Below are 13,372 nucleotides of genomic sequence, written 5' to 3'. Positions count from 1 at the left end.
TTTTCGACAATGTGAAACACACATGTAGCATGGGTCCAAACTGTCGGACTATTTGACACGGTGTGTTAAATATATTTTGTCACCTTTTGCATATCTATGATAACGGGTCATTAACGGTTCTTAACGTTCAGTAGCGTTATCATCACGTGAAAATATTTTGGTTTGTTAAAATAGTTGTTTCGTTCGTTCGTTTCTTTAGTTATTTATTCTCCCTTCTCCTATATTTTCCTTTTTCATGGGAAATTTTTGCAACATTCTTCCAATTTTTATAGGTTTTGATGAATGAAATTAATTGATATGAATTTCATTTTCTTCCGGTATCTCAATTCATTAAATTTTTGTAACGATTTAAATTGTGATTATTTTTGTAATGGGATTTCGAAATTTTACAATTTGAAAAATTTTTAAGATTTCTGACGCTTCATTTTTCTAATTTGACTCAGTCCTTTTTTTTTGTAGTAAAAATGAAAATAGAATTAATTTTTAAATTTTCTGAATGAAATTAATTTTCAAATTTGTTTAGAGCGAATAGATTCAAAATTCGTACTTCACTGCAAGGATTCACTTTTCTTTTTTCTTAATATTATATGTTGTAATGTCTTTATTGACTTAGTTCTAGTTTTTCAGTATCCAGGTGAAATGACTATCCATCCATAGTGAAATTTCTCTATTTCTAGTTTTGAGATTCGTAGTGAAATCATGCTTGGCTTTAATATGTTGGAAATTTTGTCTAGTTTTTTTGTTTTTTGTTTTTTCTTTTTTTTTGTCTTTTTTTTCAGTAGTGGTGTTTGTTCCCCATGGAATATTTTATTTTATAAAAAGGTGAAATTTTCATTTATCACTTAGCTAAAAGTTAGTGAAATGAAAAAAAAAGGAAAAACATTTCAGTAAGGTAATGGAACAAGTTACAAAATGAGCTTTGGTTTCTCAGAATATAATTCTTATTCGAGATTTTTAATTTTTAAACCAGTCCTTTGCATGTTAATCATCATCGATTCGTCATCGTGATCGTCAACATCATCATCATTACTGTCACACGGCAAAAAGAGGAAAAGCTTTATATTGATGTGAAAAGACATATGTCTACAAATTTCATAGACGCGTCTGGTAATTTTATTCTAAATTGATTCGATTGATTCTGATAATAATAACGATAATGATAGTGATCCGTTATTTCATTTCCTTGCCAATCATTATTATTATTATTAATGAATTGAATGACTGGTAATCATCATTATTCCTGTTATCCTGCTGCCGTTTAACTTTTTGATTATTTGTTCCGGTCTTTTGTTTTTCTTCCGTTATTAATTAATCAGTCATCCAAATAATTAAATAATTTTATTTATGAAACATTTTCGAAAGAAAAGCATTTCTTTACTCTCTTTTTTTTTCTTAACTACTTTTTCCAGTGCTCTTTTTGAAAAACGAATATTTCTTTTTTTTGTCCAAAAATTTCTGAGCATTTTTTCTTTGCAAATAAATTTTCGGGTAGTACACTTCTTTTTTTTTTATTGGATAAATTTTTGATCCTAATTTATTTCCGATATTCATCATTCCTTTCATCGAAGGAATCCTAAAAAGTTTGCATCAAAAGTAAATTTCATGAATCAATTTTCTGTTCTTTGTTTTTCAAACAGTTCACTGTTCTTGTGATATTTATGTATGATTTTGCTTCTTGTAAAGAAAGAAAAATTATTTTCTTTTTCTTTCTGCAAAATTCTGCCTAAAATTTTTTGTTTTTTTTTTTTTTGTTTTTTTTTATTATTAAACGACGATGAGATAGATGCTTGAAATGCTATCGCTCATTACCTTATGGTAATAATATTGTAATATACATGAGAACTTTATCCACAATTTGAATGTAATTGCAATGATTGCTAAAACAGTTAAATAAAAATTAGGAAATTTCTTATAAAATTTAAGAAAAAAAAACAGGGAGGAAGTAAGAGTTTGGAGGAAGTAGGAAAAAGAATAGGGGAGTTCTTTTTTTTTGTCAAATCTTACTTTGATTTAAAAAATTGAAAGAAAAGAAAGAAAAAAAAAGCAATATTTCTGCTCACTGCTCATAATATATGTTTCAATTTTTTATTATTAATTATTATTTTTCTCTTTCATTTGTTCCAGTTACTCATTTCACTATTTTGATGATGATATAATTTAATTATATTTATTTACATTGAAATAGGCGCTATTATCATATGGCATACTTTTTCTTTCCTCAAATTTTTCCTTTTTTTTTTTTTTTGTGATGTCTAGGTGCAATTGTTACAATATTATAATCTATCCATCTGTCAATCTGTACACACTTTTTTTTTTTCATGGGATGACTAATTTTTCAGCATTAATTTAGGTGTATTTATTCATCAAATAAAAGACTTTCCTTTTGGAATTAACCGTTTTTTCTTTCGTTCTGTTTTCTAAACTTTTTGTAAAATTTTATTGATACGAAAAATTTTTACTTCTTTTGCTAATTTTACAGATAAAGTAATTTTTTGCTCCATGTTTTTTTTTTCTTTCCCTCCTTTCTCCTCTCCCAATCCATTCATTTTTATTTTGGTAGTAATTAATTTGTCCATAATTACATTTACGGATTATGAATAATTACAACCAAATAGTATTATCAATTTCGCATTTTTTATACATTTTTGTTCTTCATTAATTCTCGAAAAAAAAAAAATTTCTGAAATCCCAGTATCAGTAATCATCCGCTGACGTGCCATTTCATTCTTTTCACTATCTTTGACTACAAATGTTTTTTTATTTTTTAGACTTTAAGATAATATATAGTTTTTCTTTCAGTTACAAAATTGAAGTTTAGTAATGAAAGAGAATGTGGAATTATTTTTCAAAAGCAAAATCTCTTTTTTTCTTTTTTTTGGGAGAGGGGAAATGGAAAGAAGAAAAACTTCGTTGATTAGGATTGTATTGATTAGTTTCATTGAGCAAAAATTCAAATTAAGTAAGCAATGAAGAAAATGATTGAAACAAGCCTAAATTAATAATGGATGATGGGAAGAAGTATCATGATAGACATTTAAATTACCTACGAAATCCCGGTCTCTTAAAATTACCCTATCTCTATATTTATTTTGATTAATTTTGATGTTACTCTAATATTTAATTATAATAACAGTTTTGTTCCATCATTTCTTCTTTGTATTATTAATTTCAGTTTTTCATTTTCCCTCTTCCTTCTACGCTGCAAATTCACAGTATATATATGTCTGTATGTGTATTTTCTTCATTTTTCCTTTCATTTTATAGTCTGGACAAAAAAAAAATTTTTTTTGTCCTTTTGATTTTATTACTACTATTTTTATAATTAAATGATTATATTTTGCATAAACGCTACAATAAATTCTTAAAGCCACAAGCTAGAATAGAATTATCCATGTAAAAATCCTGCTAATGGTAGTGAGAATCCGTTGGATAGCAAAATATCATATTGTGTATGTCCTGCTAAATCCCAAAAACTGCGCCTTATTCTCTGGTATGCTTTTTTGCGAGTGAAAAATTTGGAATAAAAACTACGACCACTCATATTAATTTTCGGATTATTCAGAAAGTTCATCTGGGGAAGGGAGAAAAATTCTGATCATCGTCACTGATGAAATCCGATCGTTACATAATCTGCTAAGAAGTATTGAACTTCCGGCTTTTCGACCAATGCACAATCTTGATTATTCGTTGAAAAAAATGTGAATTTCCAGATTTTTTGTCGAAAAACTGGAATGTAAGAGATTCGAAGGCTACAGAACCCAAACCAAACGTCCTCGACGATGCATTTGCAAAGGATCATTAGAGTGTAACGCCTTGCTGTACAGCAAGTTAACAAAACTACCATTTGTGCGAGTTCTTACATAAATACGTAATCTTGTTGACTTTACTGCTCATCAATGAAATAAACAACGCGGATATAAAGTACTTCAGAAAGTGACGATACATGTGATACCAATATTAAAATGTAGCTAGCATAGCAATGAACATGTAAACCGAGCATGCTGATGACGTTTAATCTTTACAGGAACACTGCTTACAAAAAAAATTGGTAATGGCAGCTGCAGTGGTAATTTAAATTCAACATCCTTTACGTCAATCTGAGAGGCTAACCGCATGACTACATCACCAATAAATTTTCATTCTCATTTTACAGTGAAGCAACAAAATTGTAGTAAAATATTTTCAAAATCGCAATTTAGTGAAGAACCATCTATTCTTGCCAGTTTTGTACCGTTCTTCAAATTTTGTTTTTACTTCCATTCGTGCTCGTCGTTTTTTTCCAGGCTCTTTCAAAACGTCTTTGTTAACCAAATTCTTGTCCAATATTACATCGACCGAATATCTAAAAATTAAACAGCATAACATCTTACATGACCATAATATCTGTACAAAGCAAATTTTGAATAATTCCATCTCATATCTTCAAAATTCTTGATTTTTGCTGTTGTGCAAGTGCAGCCTTTCCATCCCACCAATGAAACTTTGATAATATAGGTATTTAGAAGCTGAAAACTACTAAATTCTCGCGCTGCACAACACAAAAGATAAATTAAAGTGAACATCAAGCTGCCTTCCTTCTACCAATTATTTAAAGGAAATTGCTAAATCAAACAGCATCGAGAGCTGAAAATAAAACCAGCAAATATGCGTCAGAGTTAAAAAGCTTAGCCCACATGGCGAATTAATGGATCTTTTTCGGGCAAAACTTGCTCATCATTCGCATATTTTTCATAGGTTCTATCAACCAGACTTTGTCCTTCCTAAATAACTGAGATATCACTGTTAAAGGTCGTTTTGCTTAGACTGCACGTGTTCATTAATGCAGACATCAATAGCATTTTCTGCAGAATTCTGGAGTCCTCCACATGAACATCCAGGACAAAAACAGATTTAAAAAAATCTTTATTTTCATGCAAGTTTCGGTCGAGATACTAAAACTGAATCAAAACATTATAAATGTATTACCTAATCGGTTCATATTTAATTTTAATTTGTCAAGTGGTGAAATGATAACTACTACGTACGGAACGAATATCGGAAATTGCAAACGTAATGTAAGTTAGAACGAACCGAGTTGGAAGCAAGTTAGAATAACTAGCGATACCAACGAATGGACGTAATTTGCTTCTGCTTTTGATTTTTTTCTTACCCATTCGTTTTGTTACCTGAAATTATGTTCGTTTTTTTTCCCCAGCGAGAAAAAACAAATCAAGATCTTGTCGTCTTGCCGCACAATTCAGAAAATTCCCAGTAAATTTGTCGGAAATTCTTACATTCCTTCAGATGAAAGATTTAACAAGTCGGTGCTCACAAGTTTCGGCTATGTAACTTTTATTATGCGAAAAAAGTGCATCGCATCGTTCAAGCAGTAGGACAAGTGAAATGCAAAGTTAAAGTACTTTCCATTGGTTATGGAATTTGTAAATGTCAAATCAACTACCATTTTTTGCCGAAAATTGATTGGAAACTGCGAAAAAAAAGAAAAACAGACATGCGTCAGAGTTAAAAAGCTTTGCCCACACGGAAACTGAATGGATCTTTTCGAGCTAGCTTTCTCATCATTCACACGACTGCTGTGCTTGAAAAACTTAAAACTGATTCAAGGTTAAATAAATCTATAGAGAAACCTTTCTTTAGTATGATTCATTCTGTTTTTTTCAGTAACGATTTTTTGTGTGATATAAAACCCGGGTAAAAAAATTCCGTGGATAGTTTAGAATTCACTGTTTCTTCTCTTGCTTCAAATCCAAAGAAGAAAATGAAGATGTGGTATTATTGTAAATTACCATTGAAGGAGAAGAATTCCAGACTATTATCAAAATTACTGTAAATATGAGAAATACAAATAATGTAGCAATCTTAATGCGAAAAATCTCTATCCTCTTTTCCATTCCTTTTAAAAATTATAGCAAAGTAAACTAACCATTAATGGATACTTATCAATGCCAGCAATCAACGCATGACTATATGCACGATCAGATGATCCTTCATCATACGCTTTTACGATGATTGCTTTTCGACCAGCAAAACGCCCACCCAATACCAATACCACTTTCCCGGGTTTCATTATCTTCCCCATTTTAGGAACACTTATCCTGAAACTACCGAATCATCAAGGAAAATACTGTAATGGAGGGGTTAGAGTAGTTGACAGTCATAATGATGGATGTATGCTCACGTTGCGAGATATTTTAATTTTGACCAATGCAACACACGCATACACGACCTATAATGAAAACAAAATAGAATTGGAAACTATTTCAACCTTCCGCACCTACAATACCACTAGCTCTACCTAATGAACCGGTTTCGATACACCACGGACCATGTGTCTAATTAGACACATTGCACCAACTCGTCCACGATGCAAAATCGAATCCCACACCAGTTTTTCTGATATCTTGAGACCTCCCACTGAAGGATGAGTGGGATTTCGGTACTTCCAATGTGTGTGTTATTGCATGGAGAAATATACTTAATATAAATAAACGGACTCATCATAAATATCTCAATTATCCTATAAGGGAATTAAGGAATTAAATCTTTCTAGAGACAGTACAGTAACCCAAAATACCTTACATCTGAATTTTCACTAATATTAAGAATAGGATTTTAATTAGAAGCACTTCCACGACAAGACTTCTCCACAAAACTATCCCTCTGATATACTTATATAATTCCATTCGGCAAATAATTTTTGTAAAAATAGGAACAACCATAAAGAAAGAAGACAGGACCTGTTGCTACCAATGCTCCAGGATCGGAATTGAAGATGTTTTGGATATTGAAGAATGCAATCTAATGCAGCAAACCAAGCTTACCACATTTTCTGCTTGCCAAATATCATGAAGAAGGTTGCGAAAACTTGCGACATAAATTCGAAGAGTTAGCAGTAAGCGACACTCTTGCAAATGCACAACTATTAATTTAAAGACTTTATTGAGCATACAGGATAGAACAATTAATAAGTCTGGAAAAACACTGCTGAAGTAACAGTGCTCAGCCTTAGATATAGTAGTATCAGAGTTGAGATTCGTAAAGACCCTGAACTTTTGAAACTAGAATAATTCCTTTGCTTGTGGGAATATCTTAGATTAATCAACAAAAATCCTTCGTAATTTCTCGTGTTTATTTTTATTAAAATGTTTCTTCGATGGTCGAGTTTCATTCCCCTGCGATGGCGCGAAATTTGGCATAGAACGCAAGGAACGAATATGTGCCTTACTGCTTGAACCAAGAAAAAACTGTTCATCAAGGAGTTTGTCTGATGGTTTCATATCTTGCAACAAATGACGCTTTTCAAGCTGTAACGAAATTAAATAAAAATTATATTCAATATGAAAAAATTCAAAAAATGTTTAGAACTTATAAATTTCATGCAAAATTTGCAATGGAATAGCAAACTGAATACGCGCTCACCTGTCGCATAATGCCACTATTTGGTTTCGATTTCATTGAATTCGCTTCATCCAAAATATTGTAAGTTAGCTTATCAAACTCCTTTTGGTTTACATTTGGTGGTGCAGCAACCCATTTAACTTTACCATTTACAACATCTTTCAGTACTAAACGTGCTGCTCGTGAACAATCCGCTACGCCAGACGATGACATATAACCTAAATCAATGCACTTAACATCAACGATATGTGTTTGAAGTGTTAAAAACTCAAATCTGACGTATGATTATCAATCAGAACATTGTAAGAACACTTCTCAACGCGGAATATATTAATTTCAGAAAGTTGAAATGAAGTGTCGAGAGAGTTATGCACGAAGAACTTGTATCCCTTACATGTAGCAACTCTCAAAATTAAAAACCCTCACTACGCGGTGATGTTATAGTTATAATAACGGAGCATATATTATTTGAAGCAGTCATTAATTAGGAAGAGTAATAGTTTGCGTCAAGTGAAATAAACAATAATGTATGAACTTTGCAAGTATCATTAGATCTAAAGCGCATTAGGCAATACAGGCCATTGATCATCTAGATTAACATCCATGCACACTGAAAGTACAGCACTTTACAACATATCCCGAGAAATTCAGGACGCCAAAAAGAAAAAAAAAAATACACCTCTGATAAATGCAATTGCTGTAAGCAGATCATGCGCACTAAGTAGAGTTTCCTTATCATCATCATCATCGGTGCTCGTCAACATCACAGAATAAATTTTCTCAAAATACCTTCGTGGGATCCGTGTTAATAGTAATTCAACAGGTGATAAGTACTCGCGCATATGGTCAATCGGAAGGATTCCATTTAAAATCATTTCACTTCGGCTTAACGCAAATGATGGCATCACAAGTCCAGGACAATCACATAAAGTAAGCTAAAAACAGCCCAGAGTTATATCACTTAGAGATTTCATTTTATTTTTTGGTGAGTCGACTGAGGCATATTTCAAATGTCACTTCACATATCAAAGAAGATTCATGAATGCTTTCATCGACGAATTTCTGGGAAAATTTGACCCATTTAAACTTTCAAAAAATTGGTTGAAATTTTAATGGTCATTGAAGTTTTAAATACCTCCTTATCAACCACTAGTGTCTGAAGGTGTCGCGTTTTCCCAGGCGTAGCCGATACTGATACTTTCTTCTGATTCAGTAGCTTATTTATCGTAGAACTTTTGCCAACATTTGGGTAACCAACCATACCGACAACAAGAGGACGCCTTCCTATATCATCTCTTTCGATATGACTTCGAGATTTGAAAAATGATATCAACTCCTAGAAAACAGCAAATTCAGGAAAGAACCACCTAAAAAGGAGTAAATCCTCTCGCAAAGTTCCGTTTTATGTTGTCCAGAAACTTTGCAGTTCTTTAAAAAAGGTTACATTCAATTAACCGAAAGTCATCTAAACAAGTAGATCGATCTAAGACTACACACAAATCAATATATGAGCATCAGAGCTAAAAAGCTTCCACTTAAATTCGAGAGATATTTCCTAGCATAAGTTCCCAAGCATTCAGTAGTGTTATAAATTATAGCAATATTTAATTCATTCGAAATAATGAATTAGTTCAAATTACAAGTGCTGGCTAAGACAAGTAACAGCATAGCATAGCATATTGGTATAAAGCTTTGCATAATACTTTTTAAAGATCTGAGAGAAGTATGAATCAATCAAATATTAACAAGTATAATTAACAATTAAAATTAGGAACAGCTAACCGCAGCACGACGTATAATCGGAATTTTTTCTTCTGGAACATCAACATTTTGTGAAAGCTCCGTACCAGAACTATTTCTTTGCTTGCCATCGCCATTTTCGCCATTTACACTGCCAGATGATTCATCAGAATCCTGCCCCCCATTCTCTGCTTTCTTTTCACTTTCATCTGAACTGCTACATAATTCATTCCCGTCATGTTCATTCATCTCTTCTATAACTTTGTTACTGGTACAGTCCGTTTCTGGCTCCAAAGCCGACCTATAATAAATAACAAATATTCAGAATAGAATTTCAACCCAAAAATCCAAATATATCTTAAAATCTCAATTTTAATCCAAAAAATCTACCAAAAAACAGCATCTACATTATTTTCCAAGAACCACTTCCTCCACGACTCCATCTGCTCCTTCGACAATAAATCAGCTTTATTGATCAAATATATACTTTGCTTCACGGCATCAAACTCCTTAATATATTTTTCCAAATCCAAATTCCGAAATAACAACGGATTGCGAGCATCAAGAATCTAAATAAGAAAAAATGTAATAATACCATACCCTACTTCTCAAAAGATGAAAAATGCAATAAACATTTTTGTTTATTGGGTTGAAACTCTATTCTGAATATTTGTTATTTATTACAGGTCGAACTGAAAGTCGAAAATGAATGAACAAATTCAGAATGCATTCCAGAATATTCTTAAGGTAAGCTAACTTGAACGACGATATCACTTCGTTCAATTACCCGCCAAAGTTGTCTCCATAGCTCGAGGTTCCTCTCAAATGGAGTTAACAGTACACCATGATCCTGAAAAACTCGACAGTCTTAGAAAATATATTTTAAACCAGAATTTTAAAGTGGGGGATGAAATCGGTATATCTGAAAAGTAAGAAAAAATCTACCTCTTGTAATTCGGCAAGATTTTTACGCCATTCCAGAAAATACTCATTTTCCAATCGCGTTAAATCATGCGCCGTTTCCCATGCATGTTTCGGTGGTCGACGAGGAATCCGTAATCGGTCACCGTACTTTTTATATAGCTCATCCATTGAATGAGCGGTATTTATGGTATTTACAATCACTTTCGAATTTTCTCTTAAAATACACGAGATTTGAAAGAAATATTTTCCTCCAACACAAAAACGTTGAATCTAAAATTCACTTATAAACACACAGTTGAACAAACTTAGCTTAAAAGAGTTCACATGCCTTCACAGTAGGAGCTTTCTTCTCTACATACAGATAAGAGTTCTAGTCAACTTTCCGCATTTTTCTTTCATTTTTCATCAGGAGCAAAGCATCAACTAAAAGTCTGTCATGCTTCAAAATTTCACTGTTTTCAAGAGCGAAAAAAAAACCTACAAATCGAGCATACGAAATTCTCCTCGTTCGGTTGCAAAATTCTTTCCAGCAAGTTCCGCTTTGGCCAGGAATTCTTCTAGACCAGTTTCATCGGTTACGGAATCAATATTCTGGGTGACAAGCTTAAAAAATGAACATTTATAAGAAACCAGAAAATTCGAATAAACTGATAAGATATTAGAAAAATTTATGTAGTGAAGGACTAGTACAAAAGAGTCAGAATGCTTTCATATGAAAATGCTAGCACAAAACGAATGACATCACTATCTGAAATGCAGCATACAAAGTTCGCAAGTATATCAACCAATTTTTTCTTTTTTTTTTGGGAATAACAAAAGTAGACACGAAGAGATTGATTTGCGCATCTTTTCTTATAAGCAAAAATAAAAGTAAAAACAAACTGATCCGGAAAACGTTTGTCTCAAGCTACATTACGGTACATATATGTTTAACGCTGCGAAATTACATCAAATACATACTCTTATTATAAGCTACTAGATACTATCAACACCTACCTTACATTACTTTATGTTATCTGCTTGATTCAAATTGTTTTATGCTATCATTTAAATATCACTTATTCAGCTCCTTTATCACACCTGGAAATCGTTTCTCCCTATCTTATCTTGAACTATGTTATGTTACCTATATCTATTCTATCACTTTCACTTTATCTTACTTAACACTATCTACCTTTCTACCCATCCTTATTTCATGCTACCTAACAGCACCGATTGACTACCTGTAACTGACGTTATCTACCTACCTCTAGCAGATAACTTAATCTTACTTTTTCCTTACACATCTTTTATCTCTCCTAACTCCACATGCTTCTTGGTTTTAATCAAACACTACAAAATAGCATTTGTAACATATAGAAAGAAAGTTTAACCTTATTTATTTCAACCATATTCTCGGTGTTACAGGCTTGTTGCTTTTTCCGATATTGTTGACGTAATCTTTCACGTTCATTTAATAAGCAATTTCCCAAAAAACGATTTAAACCTGTTGGTTTTTTATTTTTCGGTCGACGTTTTGTCATTTTTTCTGAAACAGAAGCAACATACAAATAAAACCAGACAAGTACTAAATAACAATATAACGCGTACTATTGTCAGTTACTGCATGAATGTCATAATATCTCTCTCTCAAACTCATTTCACGACAAACATTGATACGTCAATTAAATCTCTGCAAATTAAAATCTATGTGCTAACTTACATCACAGTATTTCGATTGGACTGAAAATTTACTGATCCCGGGAAGAAAAGAAGGATTGTGGACGGACACTGAAAATAGGAAAACATGTCAGAAAGTTCGACAAAATCCAGAAAACCTGATTTCCATTCCGTTCCTGAAAGGAACCCCGATTACGACATATCAATTTACTAACCCTCTATGAAAATGAGGATCCCGAAGTTTCATATTCATTTCCGGTGGATGAACATTATTGTGAACAGTTGAACGGTTTTTCTTCATGGACTTCTTATAAATTCTTTTTTCGTTCTTTTTTCTTTTTCCCATCTTTAAACTTCCGGATGAATAACTGTTGACCAAGAAAAAATAGTTATTTGGATGTTTTCGGAATTGTTCTTTCCAGAATTTTTTTTTTTTTTTAAATGCCTGATGCTATCATTGTGTGAAATACAGAAAAAAGAAAAACAAACTATCATTTTAAAATGCTGAAATAACAATACCTTCGTAATACAAGAAATGAAAAATTTACTTGAGTACTTTATATTTTATTAGGAATTAATCGAGAAATATTACAACAATAAGAAAGATAGACATAATTCAATGAAGAAATGTAAATTATTATGTATTGAACAAATCCAAAATTCGAAATTCCATTATATTAAATTCAGTTTTTAAATATTCAATATACACAATTAATGCATTTCGAAGTCTATTTCAATGAAAGACTGCAGAATTACTTTCAAACACAAGTTGACTATTGATAGGCTTAGGATAGTTTTTTTTTTTGTTCCTAATTAGAAGTTAATCAAAATAGTAAAAAATGACCAAAGATAAAAATGAACGAAGAGAAGTGACCAAAGATAATTCAATCAATTCTTATCAAAATTTATTAGCAATTAATCAATTGAGACAATTCTCATTTATGAGAGAGATTAATCAAATACAATCATTATTCTTGATCAAAAATATTTGAGCGATTTTTTGAGAAATGAAATATTTGTAATTTATAGCGGATTATTTACATAATGGAATTACAAGTGAAAGATACGAAATGGTATTATTCAATTTATTAATTAATTAATTTATTATATTAATAATTAGTAACAATATCATATCATTTATTTGCATTTACATATTTTGATCTTTTCCATTATTCGACATTGATTTAAATCAGATTCACTATGAACTTTTTAATCATTGCACCAGAATATATCAGGTTAATTTTCTTTGGGGATTTTAAATTTTGTAATTTGTTATTGGTTATTATCGGAATATATTTTGCATACTTTACACAAGCACATACACACGTACACATACACACGTACACAACACACATACACACATACACATACACACGTACACACGTACACATACACACACACACACATACACATACACACATACACATACACACATACACATACACATATACATATACATATACACACACATATACATGCATATATATATATATATATATGTATACTTCATATTGGGATTTTTCAACAAATATATTTTGCATACTTTACATACGCATATACACTTATACACATACACACGTACACATACACACATACACATACACACGTATACATACATACACATACACGTATACACATACACATATACACA

General features: G+C 31.6%; 4 protein-coding genes across 4 annotated transcripts; 1 reads left to right on the top strand and 3 right to left on the bottom strand.

Annotated features, from left to right (window-relative positions):
- Nucleotides 1–3,001: 3,001 nt before the first annotated feature.
- Nucleotides 3,002–3,864, top strand: LOAG_08059 (hypothetical protein; the record flags this gene model as incomplete). The annotated part of the gene is given in 3 exon segments (XM_003143589.1): nucleotides 3,002–3,056; nucleotides 3,563–3,698; nucleotides 3,711–3,864. 3 exon segments carry the CDS (start codon nucleotides 3,002–3,004, stop codon nucleotides 3,862–3,864), a joined length of 345 nt encoding a protein of 114 aa, XP_003143637.1.
- On the bottom strand, nucleotides 3,833–6,097 carry LOAG_08058 (60S ribosomal protein L27). Its single transcript, XM_003143588.2, has 3 exons — nucleotides 5,924–6,097; nucleotides 5,071–5,165; nucleotides 3,833–4,342 (listed from the first exon to the last, which is right to left on the bottom strand). The coding sequence occupies exons 1-3, from the start codon at nucleotides 6,077–6,079 to the stop codon at nucleotides 4,183–4,185; spliced, it is 411 nt and encodes a 136-aa protein (XP_003143636.1). The 5' UTR covers nucleotides 6,080–6,097; the 3' UTR covers nucleotides 3,833–4,182.
- A 907-nt stretch (nucleotides 6,098–7,004) lies between these two features.
- Nucleotides 7,005–11,842, bottom strand: LOAG_08056 (hypothetical protein). Its single transcript, XM_020447604.1, has 11 exons — nucleotides 11,765–11,842; nucleotides 11,436–11,590; nucleotides 10,544–10,665; nucleotides 10,084–10,276; nucleotides 9,896–9,988; nucleotides 9,529–9,707; nucleotides 9,181–9,439; nucleotides 8,534–8,734; nucleotides 8,078–8,333; nucleotides 7,420–7,616; nucleotides 7,005–7,304 (listed from the first exon to the last, which is right to left on the bottom strand). The coding sequence occupies exons 2-11, from the start codon at nucleotides 11,583–11,585 to the stop codon at nucleotides 7,095–7,097; spliced, it is 1,860 nt and encodes a 619-aa protein (XP_020302183.1). The 5' UTR covers nucleotides 11,586–11,590; nucleotides 11,765–11,842; the 3' UTR covers nucleotides 7,005–7,094.
- Nucleotides 11,843–12,905: 1,063 nt separating this feature from the next.
- Nucleotides 12,906–13,262, bottom strand: LOAG_08054 (hypothetical protein; the record flags this gene model as incomplete). Its single annotated transcript, XM_003143586.2, has 1 exon — nucleotides 12,906–13,262. One exon carries the CDS (start codon nucleotides 13,260–13,262, stop codon nucleotides 12,906–12,908), a length of 357 nt encoding a protein of 118 aa, XP_003143634.1.
- Between the last annotated feature and the right edge of the window lie 110 nt (nucleotides 13,263–13,372).

This window comes from Loa loa, assembly GCF_000183805.2.
Source record: "Loa loa unplaced genomic scaffold supercont3.219, whole genome shotgun sequence".
NCBI classification, from domain to species: Eukaryota; Metazoa; Nematoda; class Chromadorea; order Rhabditida; family Onchocercidae; genus Loa; species Loa loa.
The sequence above is the reverse complement of the archived record's forward strand: the minus strand, read 5'-3'. Positions and strand labels throughout refer to the sequence as shown.

Coding starts and splice junctions, on each gene's coding strand:
- LOAG_08058 (XM_003143588.2), bottom strand. CDS start 6,079: ATGGGGAAGATAATGAAACCCGGGAAAGTGGTATTGGTATTGGGTGGG. Junction 5,166..5,923: donor TTGATAAGTATCCATTAATG/GTTAGTTTACTT, acceptor ACATAATTTCAG/GTAACAAAACGAATGGGTAA. Junction 4,343..5,070: donor TCTAACTTGCTTCCAACTCG/GTTCGTTCTAAC, acceptor TTTAATTTTTAG/ATATTCGGTCGATGTAATAT.
- LOAG_08056 (XM_020447604.1), bottom strand. CDS start 11,585: ATGACAAAACGTCGACCGAAAAATAAAAAACCAACAGGTTTAAATCGT. Junction 9,989..10,083: donor ATCTTGCCGAATTACAAGAG/GTAGATTTTTTC, acceptor CGAGTTTTTCAG/GATCATGGTGTACTGTTAAC. Junction 8,334..8,533: donor CACTAGTGGTTGATAAGGAG/GTATTTAAAACT, acceptor GGCTGTTTTTAG/CTTACTTTATGTGATTGTCC.